Here is an 18,039-nt window from a genome sequence, read left to right as displayed (position 1 = left end):
CTCTCGGGGGTGTGCAAACCTTGAGATTCCCAACTTTCCTCCCTCTTCCTCTTCTGGGTTTACTGCCTCACCCCTGTTATAGGGACGGGAGGATAGAAGCCCAGGCTGCAGGACACACCGGTCCTTGATGTCTAAGTCCAGCGCTCCCTTGCTTCAGAACCTGTGCATGATCAGACAGCTAATGCCTGACCCAGAGCTTCGTCTGACTGCGCTGACCGTGGCTCGGGGAGCAGAGTGGGCACCGGGGAAGGAAGGCTGGGTCCCTTATGGCTCGCGGGCCCTGCTCCTTCTCTTTGCTACAGCTGCTGTCATGCTGCCGTTGTGCTCAGAGAAGACCCTGAGCGAGATGCTGACCCGCAAGGAGGAGGAGTGGCGGGTGCTGCAGGCCCGTCACACCCAGATGCAGGAGGCAGCTCTGCAGGATGCACAGAAGCAGCTGGAAGAGGCCCAGGGGAAGCTGCGTCGCCTGCAGGAGGACTTCCTTTACAACCTGCGGGTGCTGGAGGAGCGGGACCTGGAGCTGGAGCACTACGACGCGGCGTTTGCCCAGGCCAGGGGGCAGGAGGAGGCCCGGCAGGCAGAGGTGAGCGAGCTGAAGGTGGAGGTGGCCAGGCTGAAGCAGGAGCTGGCCAGAGAGGCCAGGCGCATGGAGGAGCTGCAGCAGCAGCAGCAGCGGAGGGCGCAGGAGCACCACCAGGAGCTGGAGCGCGTCCACAGGTGAGCCCCCGCTCTGCCCGCGGTGCCCCGAGCTGTGAGCCCCGCTCCACTCGCTCGCGCCCCGCCCCGAGCTGAGACCCCGGTTCAGGGCTCGGGCCTCGGTGGCCAGTGCATGATGCACAAAGGCAGGTAGGACAGGGCCTGGAAGGCCTCTTTCTGGGTTTTCACGAGGCTCTGAAGTTACCCAGGATCTGGTTTAAATATTTAGAATTTGATTCACTAATTAGAGATCAATATTATTTCAATAATAAATCATTTAAGTTTGTGATTAATGTGAAATATCTATTAATTTCAAAACTCAAGGAGCTGCTGGGCGTGGTGGCACACGCTGTGACCCCGGCAACTCAGGAGGCTGAGGCAGGAGGCTCCTAGGCTTGAGGCCACCTGGGCAACTTAGCAAGACCCTGTCTCAGAATGAAAAATAGAAAAAAAAAGCTGGGGTGTGGCCCAGGGGTGAAGTGCCCCTCGGTTTAATTCTCACACCAAAAACGAATGGAATGAATGGGTAGAGTGCTCTGCTCTTCAGTGCCGTGTCCCTCCAGAGCTGGGATTCCAGGCCCAGGCCACGCTGCTCTTCCCACCCTGCTGTCCCACTGGCATGAGTGGTAGGCCTGGTCACTGTCCCGCAGGTCCCTAGGCCTCTACTCATTTTGTTTTGTTTTGGGGGGGGAGGTTTTGGTACCAGGGATTGAGCTCAGGGGCACTGGACCCCTGAGCCACACCCCCAGCCCTGTTTTGTGTTTTATTTAGAGGCAGGTCTCACTGAGTTGCTTAGCGCCTCGCTTTTGCTGAGGCTGGCTTTGAGCTTATAACCCTCCTGCCTCAGCCTCTGGAGCCACTGGGATTGCAGGCGTGGCCACCGTGCCTGGCGGTGTCGGCCACTGTTGACAAAGACTTTGCCTGAGTCCTGGAAGTCAAGGGATTTGGGGTTTCCATGTTTTGCTTTCTCTCTTGCTGGCGGTCACCTGGCCAGGTGGAGTAGAGGTCCTGCTACCTCTGCCCACTGTATCCCTGTGCAAATGTGAAGCACCAGCTGCGTGCGCAGGGGTGCCTATGAGCATGTGTGGTGTGGTCTCTCAGTGCTGTGTCTGGTTACCACAGTGACAAGAACGGCGAGATCAGCCACCAGCGGGAGCAGTATGAGAATCTCAAGTGGAGGCTGGAGAGGAAGCTCGAGGAGCTGGACGGCGAGCTCGCTCTGCAGAGACAGGTAGTGCCTGCTGCCCCCGCTGCCCGCTGCGAACCTGGGTTGCACAGGGTTCCCAGCAGAGAGCCTTGTTCTGCCCACTGGAGGATTCCCCTTGACCACTGTCCTTCACAGACATTCCAGAGATGTCCTTATGCTGCAGCTGTCCACTTTCAGTCATGCAGACCATCTATTGACCAGGGGCCAGCCATCCTTTTCTGGGTCAAGTGCTGAGAGAATCGCCCCTGAGCCGTAGGTACAGGCCGGGAGAGAGAAGGCAGGGCTCAGAGGTGGGAGCCATGGGCATTTGGGCCGCTCCTTCCCATAACTGCCCTGTCTTCAGCTTGCTGGGGCCTGACCTGTGGACTCCATTTCTGTTTGATGATGGTCTGTTAGTGCCCAGGCCAAGCTTTATGGCTCTGAGGTCAGTGACCCCCACCCAGTTCGTGTGCTCAGCTCTGTGGTCCCAGTAGCAAGCCAAGAGCTCTCTCCCAAGGAGAGCGGTCGTCTGTGGATGGCAGCAGGCCTCACGCCCCAGCCCTCAAGGCAGAGGCTGCCACGCCCCTCAGGCCCCAGGGCGAGGGCTGGACACTAGGCCCAGGTGGCAGAGCCACCTCTCTTGTTCAGAGCCTTCTCCTGCCCTGGCTGCTCAGTAAGTGGGCCAGAGTGACACTTCCAGTGGGCAGCAGGTGGCCTCAGATCCGAGGAGGTGCACTGGGCCTTCTGCCTCTTCCTTGGATGTGGGGGAAGCCAGACGCAGCGACCAGCCTCCACCTGGGAAGGGGCAGCTTGGCGTGCCCCCAGGCCCTCGCAGTTCAGAGGTGCAGGCCCTGGAACAGTGCGTCTTCAGGGAGGGGACGGTGGCTGGAGCTCTGGAGAGCCGCGTGCCCTCAGGTAGGAGAAATGTGTGGTCAAGAGAAGACGGGTTGTGACTTGTGAGTGACAGGGTTCCTCAGTGGGGCCATGGGCACCTCCAAAGAAGCTCCACCCAGGGCTGGTTCCCACGGGCAGGCGGGCAGGCAGGCGCTGGCCCCTGGCATTTGGCTTTCCAGGCTGCCCACCTGCAGAAGAAACGCTTAGGCCAAGCAGGGCACGTTCTGGTGGCCTCTTACAGACCCCTACATAGTTCCTGTCCCTTGAGGTGGCAGCCCGTCCCTGGAAGCAGGAAAAGGGGACGCGCTGACACGTGCAGGGGGTCTCTCCTGGTGGTGTCAGCCCAGGGCGGCTCTGGGGTGGTCTGTGACGACGCCCCACCGTCAGTCTCCACTCTCAAGTGGGGGTCTCCCTGCTGGCCAGCCTGCCGGGCTGTCTCTGACCTCAGAAGGTCTTGGTGTGGTCATGGGTGGGTCGGGTGGAATTTATCCAGTGAGGATGCCGGTTCTTGTCCTGCACTCTGAAGTGAGGTGGTGGTACCGGGAGGTCTGTCACCTGGGTCATGCGTGCAAGCTGCCGTCTCTGGAGGAAGGAGGTCTTGGCCCGTCGGTCAGTCGCAGGCGGGGAGCCACTGGAGGGGGCACCAGATGATTACTGTTTTATTCATTCATATAACAGCTTTTTTTTTGTTTTTAAACACAAACTACATGCCTGGAGGTCTCCCATGTTCTGGAGTTGAGTGTGACCCCTGGACGTGCCTGGACTCACCTGTTTTCACAGAGCAGGCTGACACTGAAGTGTAGGTGACCCTGAGCCTCTGCAGCGTCAGTGGTCCCGGCCTGGCCAACGGCGTTGCCTGCTGCGGACACAGGGAAGGCTCAGGAGTGCCAAGGTGGGGTGGCACACAACTTCTGAACAGGGCACTCAGAAAGGCCCCCTGAGAGCTGCAGGGTGGCTGGGGGGGGGGGGAGGGAGCAGGTGCTCCAAGCTGGGACCTCGAAGGGAGCGGTCAAGCCCAGGAGCACGGAGGTGGAGGCAGGCCTGCAGGCCGCAGGCCTTTGTGAGGATGACCTGAGGAACTGCTGGTTTGAGCAGAGCAGTGTGAGTCGCCCAGCTCAAGGACAGCAGGCTGCGGCAGAAGTAGCTGGTGGGGTGCTGGGAGGGCCCAGGGGATGGGGCCGTGCTGCAAGGGCAGGGTGCACCCACAGGGGAAACCAGGGGCCGTCGCACAAGTTGGGCTGAGTGGGGGTGGCAGAGCCTGGTCGGACAGGCTGGTGTGGCGTCCCGGGAGAGGACCGGGCAGGGAGCAGCTTGAGGTGGGCTGGATGGCCCACAGGGGAGCCTGGCTGCGGTTCTGTCTGGGCCAGGGAGGCACAGTGGTGTGGGTCTCCTGCCCCCTAGTGGCCCCAGCCTGTTTGTGCAGATGTGCCCCCGTGTGTGGGCCCTGGCAGGAGCTAGGTCTGTTTCCTGCCCGTGGCATGGCTCATGTACACTCGGGGTTGCCCCTGCGTCGCCAGGTGGTCATGTGCATCCTGCCTGCCAGGGCAGAGGGTGCCTAGCAGGGTGGGAGCAGACCGGCCCAGCCTTCCTCAGAGCCCTCCCTCCAGGGCACTGGGTTTGGTGGGAGTGGGAGGTCCTCAGGAAGGGCTCGGTGGGCTGGCCCTGGAGGGTCCCTGTGCTCTCATTCTCAGTCCCTGAGCAGCTAGTGCTCCATCTACACCCAGTGCTTCCCAGCCACGTCACAGTGTCTGAGTCCCTGCTCTGACGTTCCAAGGGTGCCTGGTGCTGGGTGATGTGTGAGGAGATGAGGTTCCCTTGGCTCGTGACTTACGTGGCTGGAGGCTCCACAGCCGGACACTGGCATCTGGAGAAGACCCTCTGGCTGGTCACAACATGTTGGCAAAATGAACAGGGGACATGAGCAGAAGGGGCATGTGGGTCAGCCGGGAAGCCAGAGACCAGGGCAGGCCAGGCTTGACTTTGCAGAGGACCTGTGGGAGCCAGTTTCTGCCTGTGAGAGCTGCGGCAGCGCTCTGAGGGCCCCGGGCTCTGATCGTCCAGAGGCCTCCCCAGGGCTGCCGCAGGGGGCTCAGGCTTCCGGCACATGGGTGAGTGGGGCAGGCCACATTCGGACTGTAGACCCTCCCGGCACTGGCCAACACTTGTGTCCCAGTGCGCTGTGGCAGGAGGTCCATGCGGTGGCCATGGCCCATCAGTGCTCCCCCATGGGCCCCTGACTTCTCAGTGGCAGCTGACGGCTGTGTCCACCTACCCTGACCTAGATGGCTGGCCCCGCCGTCCTTTCAGTGTGAGTCCTTGTTGTTTCAGGAACTGCTACTAGAATTCGAATCTGAAATGCAGAAGAGGGAGCACGAGTTCCGACTGCAGGCTGATGGCATGAGCAGTGTGGTCTTGTCCCAGGAGCTCAAGGTACGGCGCCTCTGGCTGGGAAGGCTGTGCTCATCAGCAGGGATCCCTCTGCCCTGCAAGCCAGACAGCTCACTCAGAGACTGCAGCAGGCTCTGTGGTGCCGCCTCGGTCAGCCTCTCCATCCCAGTCCAGCCACCTGAAGCCTGGAGAGGGTGCCCTCCCTCCACTGTCCACTCCCAGCCTCCTGCAGCCTGCCCTGCTGTTGGCCTTCTCCACGTGGGCTGCTGGGGGTCTCCCCACTTTACAGCAAGCCTTGGAAGCCAAGGCTCAGGGGGTCAGGGCCTGCCTGGAGCTAGCAGCTGACGCATGGCCCAGCTGGAGCCATAGCCTTGCTGGGGGGCAGAGTGCGGCTGCCACTGTGTGCACACAGACTCAGCACCCCGGACAGTGCCAGGACACAGCTCACCTCGAGGGCCCCTGCCGCTCTGGCACAGGGCCTATCCCCAAGTCTCCCAGACCCCCACTCCCACCCCGGGGCGTAGTACCAAGTTCTCAGCCAGAACCCAGAGCTGTCTGGGGCTTCAGGCCAGGGCTGCCACACCGGGACCCTCACGAGGCTGCTCTGGGGGATCTCTCAGCCTAAAGAGAGAACAGGTAGGCCGTGTGGATGTCCTGTGCGCTGTGATGGGCCGGGCACACAGGTGAGGACCCCAGGTGCCTGCCCTCAGCTCTGTCTGCTGCATAAGGTAGCACACCTCAAGTTCCTGCCACATAAGAGGGTTGCCCTATGTGGACACGGCCGCCCCGGCCTGGCAGCCACCCTGGCCCAATAGCTGCCCTCACACTCGTCTTGTACAGGTGGCAGGGAGGCCAGGGCTCATCTGAGCAGCACCCAGAAGGGCTCGGAGGTGGTCTCTGACCTGCACCGACTTCCCTTGCTCTGCGTTCAATTTCAGTGTTTGAATGATAATCGAGTTTTGTGTTGAGAGATGAGTAGTTTTAGTTGGTCAGTGGCAGGTGGGCAGGGGAGGGGGCCCTCAGAGGTCCTGGGTGTCTCTGTATTCTCGTCGGGACGGCCTGAGGACCTTCTTCCTGTTTGCTGCTGCTCTCTCCTGGTGAAGCAGCCGTTTACCTCTGGAGTCTCGGTTTATGCCACTTGCATCCTCCTTTTGAGTGTTCCGGTGTTTCGTTGACGCACGGTATCCTGTGACGTGTGTGGTCACACAGGGAGGTCTCCACTCAGGCCCTGTAGCCTCCCAGTGGTGGGGACCTTCAGGCCCGCTGCGTTCGCTGCTCTGAAACGTCCAGGCGGCGGTTATCAGCCCGGCCACGCGGCACTGGGGAGAGTGCAGTCCTTCGTCCTCCTGTCCAGCTGCCCGCCTCTGAACTTGTGAAGTCTTCCTCAGGTTAAACTACTGAGCAAGGAGCTGGAGGCTCTAAAGGAAGCTGGGGCCCAGGCAGCAGAGTGTCTGCAGAGAGCGGAGACGGCCAACGCCGAGCTGGAGAAGCAACTGCAGGGCCGCGCCTGGGAGCTGCGGGAAGTGGAAGCCCTGAAGGACGCCCGGTGGGTGGCCCTCCTCCTCCCGGGCAGGCTCCGTGGGTCTGCCCTCTTCGCTGGCTCCAGGCCAGGTCCTGCTAGCTCCTTACCTGTTCTTCTGCTGTCACCTCTGTTTAGGATAAAGGACTTGGAGGATAAGCTTCACTCTGTGCAGCTGACCAGGAAGAAAGAAGAGGAGACATTCAAGAGGAAGTGAGCCTCTCCTCGTGTCGGAGCCCAGGTCACACAGCTGAGCCAGCTGAGCCAGCCCTCCCGGAGCAGGCCACGGCAGAGCACGTGCCCCCCGTGGAGTGGCTGCCGGGGCCTGGCTCAGCGTAGAGATGCCCTGAGCATGCTGGAGGTCCAGGGCTTGATCCCCAGCACTGGAAACACTAAAACACTTCCACACTTCAAAAACACTTTGAAAGCCACAGTTAAAAGTCAGCTTTTGAAACCTGGAAATGTTATCGACCAGCTCATCAGCTTTAGTTCATAGCTACAGATAACCTTTCTTTTCTTTTCTTTCTTTTTTTTTTTCTTTTTTGTTTCGTGGTGCTGGGGATTGAACCCAGGGCCTTGTGCATACAAGGCAAGCACTCTACCAACTGAGCTGTATCCCCAGCCCCAATATCTCAAAATGTAGAAGGGAGCAGGTCACTGTGGCCATGCCTGTGATCCCAGATGCTCAGGAGGCTGAGGCAGGAGGACTGGCATTCAGGCACAGCCTGGGCAACTTAGGGAAGAATTGGAAAAGGGTGGGGTGCACGCCCAGTGGTGGAGTGCCTGCCTAGCACCTGTGAGGCCCTGATTGCAGCCTCCAGAACCACAATAAAGGAAGGAACCTTGTTTGGTTACTCTTCCAAATGCACCTAGGGACATCTAAACACACGGTGACCTGCCACCTGCCACGGCTTTCCTCTTGCACCCTACACCATGCCCTTCATCCTTGGACCCCTGCTCCCAATCCTCATAGGAATTACTTGAATATATTTTTTATGCTGGTAAAAATTTGTAATCAATCACCCTGACAATATTTAAACTAAAACTCACTCTTGCTGGGGTCCAGGTGCTGACCTTGTGAAGGGTTTCTAAATTAAGGTATAGTTATTAGTCTGCAGTCCACAAGACAACACCGTTCACCATTAGATCAGCAACTACTAAGTGGGATGCACAGCACCGTGGGCGCCCCTCCTACTGAGGTGCGTGGACTCCCCAGCCAGCCTGCGTGTCTGGCTGAGGCCTTGTCCCTGCCGCGCTGGCAAGCTGAGTGGGTCCCGCCTCCTTCCAGGTTATGCACCAGCACCTAGTGACCTCCAGCAAGAATGGTTGCAGACGACCCGTCTGCTGATGAGTTGTGGGGCTCCTCACCTTGGTGACTGCAGAGAGCAGGTGGGGACCTGCTCACCAAGGGTTAGCAGGACCCTTCACTGACGAGTTAGGAGATTGTGTGAGAAGCCCCAGCCAGACTCTGCCCAGTCCCCCCCGCCCCCCCATGCTGCTGCTGCTGCTGCTCTGCTGGGAGGCACCTGGAATGCCCAGGGGCTGGTGGGGTGGGAGGGCCAAAGCCTGTGCCCGAGGGCACCAGCAGAGCTCTGGGGAGACGGAGTACCTTTGCCTCCTCAGGAATTATGCCATCGCCGACCTCAGACTGGCAGACTGGGTCTCAGAGTAGGGACTATATCCCCAGTCGGCAAACTGGCAGGGCATGTCCTTGCTGGGACACAGGGTCCTGCCAGGCCTGCGCCGCAGGCCGCCCCTCGCCAGTGCCTTTATGGCATTTGGGGTAATGTCGAGGGGGCTCCAAATCGCCAGATGGAGCTTGCAGCCTGTTAGAAAAGCAGGCTTTCATAACGACAGACTCTCAGGGCCACTGAGCCGCTGGACACCGCTGCGGTCTGTGCTTTACACCTCTGACCTGGGGCGTTCAGGGTGTCTGTGCCACGTGGGAGGAGTGGTAACGAATGTCCCCCAAAGATGAGGGCGGTGCTGCCTGCAGCAGCAGTCACCACCTCAGGGACAAGGTGCAGCCGTGACCGTGGTCTGGGGACGGCTGCTGAGTGCAGCTCTGGGTGACACACGGTGGGCCCTTCCCTGTGGTTCAGGCACGAGGAGCTTGACCGTTTGGCCAGGGAGAGGGACGCGATGCTGGTGGCTGTGAAGGGCACACACGCGGAGCAGCTGCGGGCACTGGAGGCCAGGGTCCTGGAGCTGCAGGCCCATGGGGACGCCCTGGAGGTGCAGCTGCGCAGGGCTGAGTGGACTCAGGCTGACGCCGCCAGGGAGAAGGACGCTGTCATTGACAGGTGAGCTTACAGCTTGCTGCTGCCCCCGCCCACGGGTGCTGGGGCCCTGGGGTGCTGGGCTCCCGGGTGGGCTCATGCCACCTCACACAGAGGGAGGGGCCTGCAGCTGGTGGGTGACTTCTGTAGCTGCCAGGTCATTTTTCTTAATGATTCTTCTGTCGTTTTCTGTTTGTTTGATTGATTGATTGATTGCAGTCCTGGGGATTGAACCCAGGAATGCTCTACTACCGAGCTTCATCCCAGGAACACCCCCCCACCACTGAGTTTTAGTTACGGATGGACACAGCACCTTTATTTTATTTATTTATTTTTACGCAATGCTGAGGATCAAATCCAGTGCCTCACACATGCTAGGCAAGCGCTCTACCACTGAGCTAAACCCAGCCCCATCCTAGCCCTTTTTTATTTTGAGACACAACCTGCCTACGTTGCTGAGGCTGGCCTTGAGCTTGCAGTCCTCCTGCCCCAGCCTTCTCAGTGGCTGGGGTGACAGGCACGTGCCACTGTGCAGGGCTCAGTTCTTTCCCTTATGTAGTTTCTGTGTGCATATGTGTGCATTTATCATGTGTGGTAAAGTATGCACAATAAAATTTATCACTTAAGAAAATTCACAGGCTGGGGATGTGGCTCAAGTGGTAGCACGCTCGCCTGGCATGCGTGAGGCACTGGGTTCGATTCTCAGCACCACATACCAACAAAATAAAAATATTGTATCCATCTAAAAAAACTAAGATATTTTAAAAAATAAATAATTTAAAAATTTGCTATTTTAAGCCAGGTGTGGTGGTGCAGACTTGTAATCCCAGCTACTTAGGAGGCTGAGGCAGCGGATCAAGAGTTGAGGTTATGGGGCTGGAGTTGTGGCTCAGCGGTACAGCGCTCGCCTAGCTTGTGCGAGGCCCTGGGCCCTGGGTTCTGGGTTCCATCCTCAGCACCACATACAAATAATGAATAGAATAAAGGTGTTAAGGGCTGGGGATGTGGCTCAAGTGGTAGCGCGCTCGTCTGGCATGCGTGCGGCCCGGGTTCGATCCTCAGCACCACATACCAACAAAGATGTTGTGTCCGCCAAAAACTAAAAAATAAATATTAAAAAATTCTCTCTCTCTGTCTCTCTCTCTCTCTCTCCCCCCTCTCTCACTCTCTCTTTAAAAAAAAAAAAAGAATAAAGGTGTTAAAAGAGAGAGAGAGTTTGAGGTTAGCCTGGGTAACTTGGTGATGCCTGGACTCAAAACGGCTGTGGATATGGCTCAGTGGTAGAGCACCCCGGGTTCAATCCCCAGTATTAAAAAAAAAAAAGTAGACATACAACCTAAACCACCCTAATGACTTGAGGGTCACAGCTCGCGGTCAGCGAGGCGGGCTGGCCTCCGTATCGCAGCACCACGTCTCATCCACCTGTCGGTGAACCTGTGGGTCTTCCCACCTTTAGCTCTGAGTCTTTCTGGGACTCTGCCCAGGTGTGCAGCTGCGGCTCGTGTGACCCTGCGCTCACCTTTGGAGTCAGCCCTTTCGGTTTCCACAGGGCTGTCTTCTTCCCACCAGCACGCACATGGTTTCCACTGAGCCCGGTTCCTTTCTGATATTCAAGCCAAGCCGTGGCAGGTCAGCAGCTCTGTCCAGTTGTGCCCAGTTTCCAGGGAGAGGTGTCTCCAAGGAAGCCATTGCGGTGACCCTGGGACACCATGTTCACAGAGACGTTGAGGACCCATAAGGCACTTGCTGATGCTTAGAACCTCTTGGGACCTCTCTTTGGTGCCGAGCATCCTCTGCTCAGCTGTATTCCTAGCTGAGAGGGAGATGCCTCTGGGGACTGTGAGACGCAGGGTGGGGGCTGCGCAGGAGAACCTCCCCGGGTGTGCCTCTCCCTGTCCCCAGTCAAGTTCAAGCAGCAGTCGGGGGGACGCCTGGCACTGAACCCAGCCACCTGGGACTGTGCTGTGTGCTCCCAGACACAGGCTGGTGGGTGGCTGCAGGCCCTTCCCGGCGGTGCAGGGTCTCAGCCTCCCCAGGGGGCCTCAGAAGGCTCTTGACTCTCTAGGTTTGTTGTTGAGGGCCACGACCACCCAGAGGGAGGCTATTCTGGAAAGGAGTTCCAACAGATTCCCAGGTTCTGAACGTGTCTTCCCCTTTTCTCTAGGGAGTTCGGTTCCGACTCAGACAAGTTTTCTGGAGTGTAAGTCAGAATCACGCAGTGACTTGTTCTTAGTCATCCCCTGGGTCAGCAGTTCTGCTGGTTTGCAGTTGGGATCACAGCACTCTGTGGGGTCAAGGTGGAAGCCCATGGCTGGGAGTGAGCTTTCTGCTTCATGGCACCTGTTGGTGTCCTCCTGTGATGACTCCCGCCTGAGCTGGGAGCAGGTGGCTGTGCACGGGGGCCCAGGCAGACCCAGTTCCTGGCTGTGCTTGTGCCGATCTGGAAGAGCAGGCCATTGCCTAGAGGTGCAGCCCTGTTCCAGCACAGAGGGCTCGTAGCCAGGTGCCTGGGAGCCAGAGATGCCGGTGCCTCCACAGGACTCTTCCTGGTGCCCCTAAAGTCCGGGCCCCAAGTTGCCCTAGACAAGACCAAGCTGGAAACACTCCTCCCATGCCAGGTTTTTTGGCTGGCCCCTTATGACCAGCGGTGGCCTCTGTGCTTGTAACTGCCACAGTCAGCCTCTCATCAGCACAGGTACCCGGAGGTCTGTTCCAGGGTGAGGTGAACAGGTGCCACTGTGCGACCCAGTGGCTGGTCAGGTCGTCTTCAATAGTAGGGTCTGCCACCAAGCAAGGGACAGTGCTGCTTGTGGGGTCAGTGCCGTGGCCCCCAGTCAGTATCTCCAGGTGTCTCCAGTGTTTTTCTTGGGAAACTGGTCCCGTCTCCGTGTCCCCCCCAGAGGCACTCTGCTGTCTCGCTCCCGCAAGGTGTCCTCTGGAGCCTCGTCTTGGGCTCAGTCTGAAATCGTGTGTCGCCTGTCCTTGTGTGTGAGCTGCTGTGCTGGGCCTAGCTAGGGCTGCAGAAATGCGGTGGCTTGACAGGGCCACCTCCAGCGGGTGGCCTTGCAGGACACATCCCTGTGTACTATGTTCAGCGATATCTGGTAGCTGGGCTGGCTGGCTGGCAGTCCTTCTGGGTAGAACCGTCGCCTGGGTCCAGGTGGGGACCTGGGCTCTGGTGTTCCTGAAAAGCTGATGTGCAGAAGTGTCGAGGGGTGGAGGGGGACAAGTGGCAAGCACACCGCATCCCCGACCTTCCGTCCAGGCTCCGTGAAGACGCAGCTGCTCTCAAAGCCAGCTGGGACGCCCAGGTCACTCAGATGTCCAAGGAGGCCGTCGCCAAAGACCTTCAGGTTCAGACACTGCGGGAAGAGGAGGTGAAGCTCCAGGCACAGTTGGCCCGACGCCAGCAGGATGTGGCCAGGTAATGTCCCCAGGGCAGCCATTTCTGTGAGTACCTGCTGCAGGCAGGAACCACTCCGGTCCTGAGGAGTCCAGCTGCACAGACCAGTCCTGGCCTGGCCTTCTTTGAGGAGAAATGAGAAAGCAGAAAAGAGCGTGGGGTGGTAGTGAGGGGGTGCGGAGGGTGGCAGGCGTGCCCAGGGCCACGTGGGGGCCTCCTCCAGCAGCAGAGCCGAGCAGGCCTGAGCCCCAGGGTTCTGTGCGGGCCTTGCCTGTGTCCTTGGCGTGCTGGTCAAGGTCCTGGGGTTCCCCTCCAGCTCTCCACTGGGTGCTGTTCTCTGTAGTTTGAAAGGTCAGCTTCACTGAGAGTAACTCAGATGTAGTGGACGTGCCCACTCCAACTGTCACCGCCACACAGCCACCCCAGGCTCCTCAGCCAGTAGCTGTCTGCAGCCCCCACGGTGGGCTCTGTCTGCAGAGGAGCAGCCTGGTCCGAGTTCCCGGCGCTGGAGCCCACGGCGCTGGTCTTGTATCTGGCTTCTTTGGCTTAGCACCCTCTTTTGAGAGGAGTGGGTGTTGCAGGCACAGGCTGGGCTTCTCTCTGCGGAAGTGTCCCAGGCACACGGTTCGCTTCCCCTTTTCCCTTTTCTGTTTTTCCTACGTCCACTTGGTAACTTGTGTCTGTCCATTTCACCTAGCTATTACCTAAGACTGCCCCTTGGTGGCCCTTTATTATGCTTTGAGTACATGGGAGGTGAGTGTCAGCCGCACTCGGCTGGATACCGGTTTCTAGTTTCTCTTTCCCCTCCACCGGCCCACTAGAGGGCTGCTGATCTGTCCGTCTCTCCCCTCCACCGGCCCACTAGAGGGCTGCTGATCTGTCCGTCTCTCCCCTCCACCGGCCCGCTAGAGGGCTGCTGATCTGTCCGTCTCTCCCCTCCACTTTTCTTCTGTTTCTAGTCTGATCTGCTGGCTCCCCTCTGCTCCTCTGTCTTGTGGCTTTGAAACCTGCTCCGGCCCAGTGACTAGCCCCTTGAGAAGGCTCAGTCCTTGTAGGTTCAGGCAGAGAACTGCACACAGGCCCTGGGGCGGGGGGCGCCTTCTGGTGTCCTCGTGGCCATCTTCTGGCCAGCAGCTGAGAGAGGCCTGGAAATCTGTAGCTGTGACTAGATCCCCTTTCCACCATCGCCTCAGCCACTGTAGTGAAGCTCTTGGCCAAGTGAGGGCACTGGGCGGCGTCCTGGCTTCTCGACAGCTGGCCTTTCTCTGGTAGAACCAGCTCCTCACCTGGACGGTGGTCTCTGCCCTGCACACTGCCAGCGTCCTGCTGCTGCTGGCCTGCTGCCCTCACAGGGTCCGGACAGCGCAGCTTTTTGTCTGTTAGGGTCACCCCTTCTCTTCCTGTGTACCTGGAACTGGTTTCCTGAGTGTGACCCCCCCTCCGCGGCGTGGGGTCTTCTCAGTGTTGGGTGGTCTTTGACATCTGTCCGTCTGCCATCTGCAGATGCCGTTTCTCCTCCGAGGCTTGAGTACAGGAGATTCCGTGTGCCTGCAGGCACGTGTGTGTCCCGGGTCGGCGCAGGCTGACCTGGGGACAGGAAGCCCGTGGCGGGTGCAGTGGAGCCCCGCAGGAGGCACCCCACCTCTGCTCTTCACGTGGAAGGAACCTCAAGCAACGTTAATGTGGGCGTCTGCATGTGCCACAGGTACAAGCAGGAACTGTCCCTGGCAGTGGAAAGGGAGAGGAACCTGGGGCGCGACCAGGTGCAGCTGAACCTAGACTGGCAGCGCCGCTGCGACAGCATCGAGAGGGAACAGATCCAGAGGTCTGAGGCCTTGATCCAGGGCCTGCTGGAGGCCAGGGATCAGGTGTGTGTGGCGCTGCGGGGCAGGCTTCCCGGGAGGGGCTTCCCGAGGAGGAGGGCCGGGAGCGCGGGCAGTGCCTGGCAGAAGCCTCACTGGGCGGTCATGACCGTGCCCTGCCCTGCAGCCCCTGCAGCGTGTCATCACGTTGCTGTGTGCCCTGGTACAGGGTGGGACTGGTCCTGCCTCCAGGCGAGGGCACCCTGGTGGCCAGGCCTGGAAGGTGCAAGTCCGCTGCCTGCCTCCACAGACGCGGCCATGAGTTCTGAGTGCCACGTGGCACTGGCCCTCAGGACTTTTCTCACCTGCACCTGCCATTTGCCTCTTAAGCGGAAAAGGGAGGCTGGTCTCAGGAACTGGCCAGTGCTGCCCGTCTCCACCAGGGATGTCTTCCCAGGTCACTGCCAAACTCCAGGAGACTGAGCGGGCCCTGCGTGAGCAGGAGGCGGTGCTGAGGGCCGTGACCCTGGAGCGGGACCAGGCTGTGGAGGCGCTGCAGGCACAGGGACTCCTCCCTGTGAAGGAGGTGAGCACACTTCCTCCCAGCTTCCTGCTCAGCAGATACCACCAACAGTGCCCCGTGGCCAGAACCACCGTGGGCCTTCCAGTCCCGTCCCTTCAGTGACTGGCTGTCAAACAAGCCTGAGTGTGGGACTTTGGAGAGTTCAAGTGGAGCCAGCAGGTGGCTGAGGCAGGAGGATTGCCAGCCCCTCTGCAGTTTAGCCAGACCCATCTCAAAAACTAAACAGAGCACTTGCCTGGTTTGTAGGAGCCGCTGGGATCCATTCCCAGCACTGAAAAAAAAAGAGTTAGAATAGTACGTACACTGTTCAGCGCTCTTCAGAATCTTCTTCGTATCTTTGCCTTTTTTTTTTTTTTTGGTGCTGGGAATTTAACCCAGGGGAGCTCTACCACTGAGTGACACCCCCAGCCCCCTCCCCCTCTATTTAAAATTTAAGACAGAGTCTCACCAGGTTCCTGAGGCTGGCCTTGAACTTGCTAGCCTCCTGCTTGGCCTCCTGGTCACTGGGATCACAGATGGGGTCAGCGCTGTATCTTTAGCATTTGAAAGCACTAAAAGCCCCAAATTCAAATGCAACTTGAGGCTGGAGGTGTAGCCCAGGGATAGGTCACAGGCACAGGCTGAGCGTGAGGAGAACCCTGGTTCCATCCCCAGTGCTGAGAAAGAACAAATCCCAGATATGACTGGACAGTAGATGTTGGTGAAGAATCATGATCACAGTCTTTTCCTCATACCATAGAGCGGGTCATTTCATGCCATGTTGTCCTTGAAGCTCCTGGTTTTGATTGGCGGGGACGATAGTGGTCAATAGTTGTTAAGTACTAAGCCTGTGCCACTGTGGTCGGTGACACAGCATCTGTCAGCCTGCTTCATCCTGCTCAGGTGGGTGCTCTGGCCTGAGGAGCTGGCCTGAGCTGCCACAGCTGCTGGGCAATCTGTGTCCCCAGGCAGGGGCAGGGGCAGGGTCCCCAGGCAGGGGTCAGGGATCTGGTTTGGGAATGAGGCTCAGAAGCCATCTTCACCTGCGTCCACTGGAGGGTGAGGCTGCACTTAGCATGACCTTCTTAGAACATGTTGAGGCCACTAGTGTCCCATGAGGGACAGCCACTCTCCCTGTTGCCTAAGGTAGCAGAGGACTGAGTGCTTTGGGGGACCTTTCTGGGTGGGGCCTAGGCCTGCCTCCTAGGTCTTCCCTCCCCTGCTGCCCACGGTCAGCCAGGGAGGCTGAGGGCAGGCAGGAGCCTTGCTCTCCAGTGTGGCTCTTCCTCAAGCTCTTGGTAGCAGGCCGTCCTCCTGGCAGGGAAGCCATGGGCCGGCTCTGGCCTCTCGGCTCCCGGTGCTTGGTGCTCGCCTGTGGCCCTGCTGCGGGCAGCGAGGTGCCTGGGAGCTCAGCAGCAGGAGGCAGGGCCAGACTGGCCACCAGTGCCTCTTCCCTCCCCTGTGGGCCATGCTGTCCCCACACTCACTCAGAGTCCCAGGAGAGCATGTTGGACACACACCGCGGGCAGCGAGCCCCAGGGGTAGAGTCAGACACCATGGCCAGGCTCAGGCCCCTTCCAGGGTGACCAGGGGCAGACGAGGGCCGTCTTCCTCTCGCCGCACAGTGCCTGGGGGCCGGCAGCAGCAGCAGCCTGCACCTCACTGCCCCCGGGAGGAAACTAGGCTTTCGTCTCTGCCAGTGTTCTCCCACTCCTGGCTGGCCACCGGGAGGAGACGTCGGTGCCTGGTCGGGTCTGTCTCTGGCTTGGTCTTGGTGAAAAAGCGAGACTGGGAAGTGGGCTGGGATCAGAAACAATCACGTCCCACCTGTGAAGTATCCTTCGTCTGGGACCCAGGCCCAGCTGAGGCCCCGCAGCTGCACCGTGGAGACTCCCACTGAGCCTGAGCTGCCCTGGAGACAGACGGTGCCCAGAGGCCCTCTGCAGACTGTCCAGCTCTGATGGAGGCTGGCCTCAGGGCCAGGGTGCTGTGGGGAGAGGCCGTGGCAGCTCCTGGCTGACAACACTGCCTGAGGTGACCACAGAAGCCTGCTCCGACAGACACCGTCAGGCAGTGCGCCTCACCTGGCAAAACTGCAGCAGGAGCAGTGGCTGCCGCCAGGTGCGGAGGAGGTCGGGAGCAGGGGGCATGGAATTGGGTCCTGGAGGCTTCTCTGGGGCCAGTGCGGGATTCGCCCTCTGCCTGACTCGGCTCAGAGGTCACAACTGCAGCTTCTGCTTGGTGCTCACCACTCTGTGCAGAGGCGGGTGCCGATGTCTGGTGCCAGAGTGGAGCAGTGCGCAAAGCAGCCCCAGTGCAGAGGCAACCCCCGCAGAGCAGCAGGTGCTGCCTCTGTGCGGCAGGCAGGAGAGTGGGGAGGCAGGCGGCCAGGCGGCCAGGGACCTCTGCTGCACGGGCTGCCTTTCGGCCTGCCTGACACCGGCTTCCAACGCAGAGCTTCAGGATGGGGTGCTGTCCACCTTTACTTACAGCCCAGGGTGGACCGCGGTAGGGTGCTTCTGGTTCGGAGGTTCACTAACGCTCCCAGGAGGGAGAGGATGCCACCAGCCTGGGACCAGAATAGGTATCCTGTCACTAGAGTCCTGGGAGGTCCCAACAGATGAGGCCCAGCCATTGGCACAGAGGAGAACTAGGCAGAAAGGGCTGGGGAAGAAGGCAGGAGTCTGTTGTCAGTGTGTGCCACTGGGAAGGCAGGTCTGAGGCTGATCTCTGGGTGCCAGCTTTAAGGCCACCCAGGGAAGGTACAGAGGCGAGGGTCGGTGGGCCTGGTCCCCTGGAGCTGGCCATGCAGAGTCATGGGTGCCAAGGACATCACCACTGCTGACGGGGGCAGTGCTGATTTCCACGGCAGGAGGCTATGTGTCCGACCAGTGGTCCTGGAATCAGATAACTCAGCAGCGCAGAGAGGCGAGGGGTTGGTCGGGCAGCGAAGGTCCTGCTGCACCCCAGCCGACTCGGCATAGATCCTCCTAAGTTCCCAGGCTGGTCTGATCCTTCTGCCTCAGCCTCCGCGCTGCTGGGAGCGCAGGGTGTGCCATCGTGCCTGGCTATTCCCCACCCTTTTTAAGTTTTCACTTAAATCCTGTTTCTGGGGGACACTGTTCTGACAGCATTATCAACAGAGGGAAAGTAGTGTGTGTGTTTCTTTTTGAAAGATGCAGTGTGTGATATTATTTTCAAAGGAGTTTGTTCCTTTCAGTTTTCTGTAGCTTCTGAGAGAGAGTGATTTGTAAATTTTGAAAATATTGAAACATGCACTTTTAGCCTGAAAAAAGTTTGTTTGTTTGTT

General features: G+C 59.2%; 1 protein-coding gene across 1 annotated transcript in view; it reads left to right on the top strand.

Moving 5' to 3' along the window:
- Window positions 1-208: 208 nt before the first annotated feature.
- Window positions 209-18,039, top strand: part of Ccdc57 (coiled-coil domain containing 57) — an 81,252-nt gene continuing 63,421 nt past the window's right edge. The window contains exons 1-9 of the mRNA XM_026410788.1: window positions 209-717; window positions 1,819-1,927; window positions 5,105-5,206; window positions 6,553-6,710; window positions 6,822-6,896; window positions 8,786-8,986; window positions 12,228-12,386; window positions 14,071-14,233; window positions 14,625-14,753. Of these exons, the coding sequence (XP_026266573.1) occupies window positions 311-717; window positions 1,819-1,927; window positions 5,105-5,206; window positions 6,553-6,710; window positions 6,822-6,896; window positions 8,786-8,986; window positions 12,228-12,386; window positions 14,071-14,233; window positions 14,625-14,753 (1,503 nt within the window). The 5' untranslated portion in view covers window positions 209-310. The remainder of the gene's footprint in view (window positions 718-1,818; window positions 1,928-5,104; window positions 5,207-6,552; window positions 6,711-6,821; window positions 6,897-8,785; window positions 8,987-12,227; window positions 12,387-14,070; window positions 14,234-14,624; window positions 14,754-18,039) is intronic.

The sequence above is a fragment of the Urocitellus parryii genome, chromosome 7 (genome assembly GCF_045843805.1).
Source record: "Urocitellus parryii isolate mUroPar1 chromosome 7, mUroPar1.hap1, whole genome shotgun sequence".
Lineage (NCBI taxonomy): Eukaryota > Metazoa > Chordata > Mammalia > Rodentia > Sciuridae > Urocitellus > Urocitellus parryii.
This window is presented reverse-complemented; position numbering and strand designations above follow the sequence as displayed.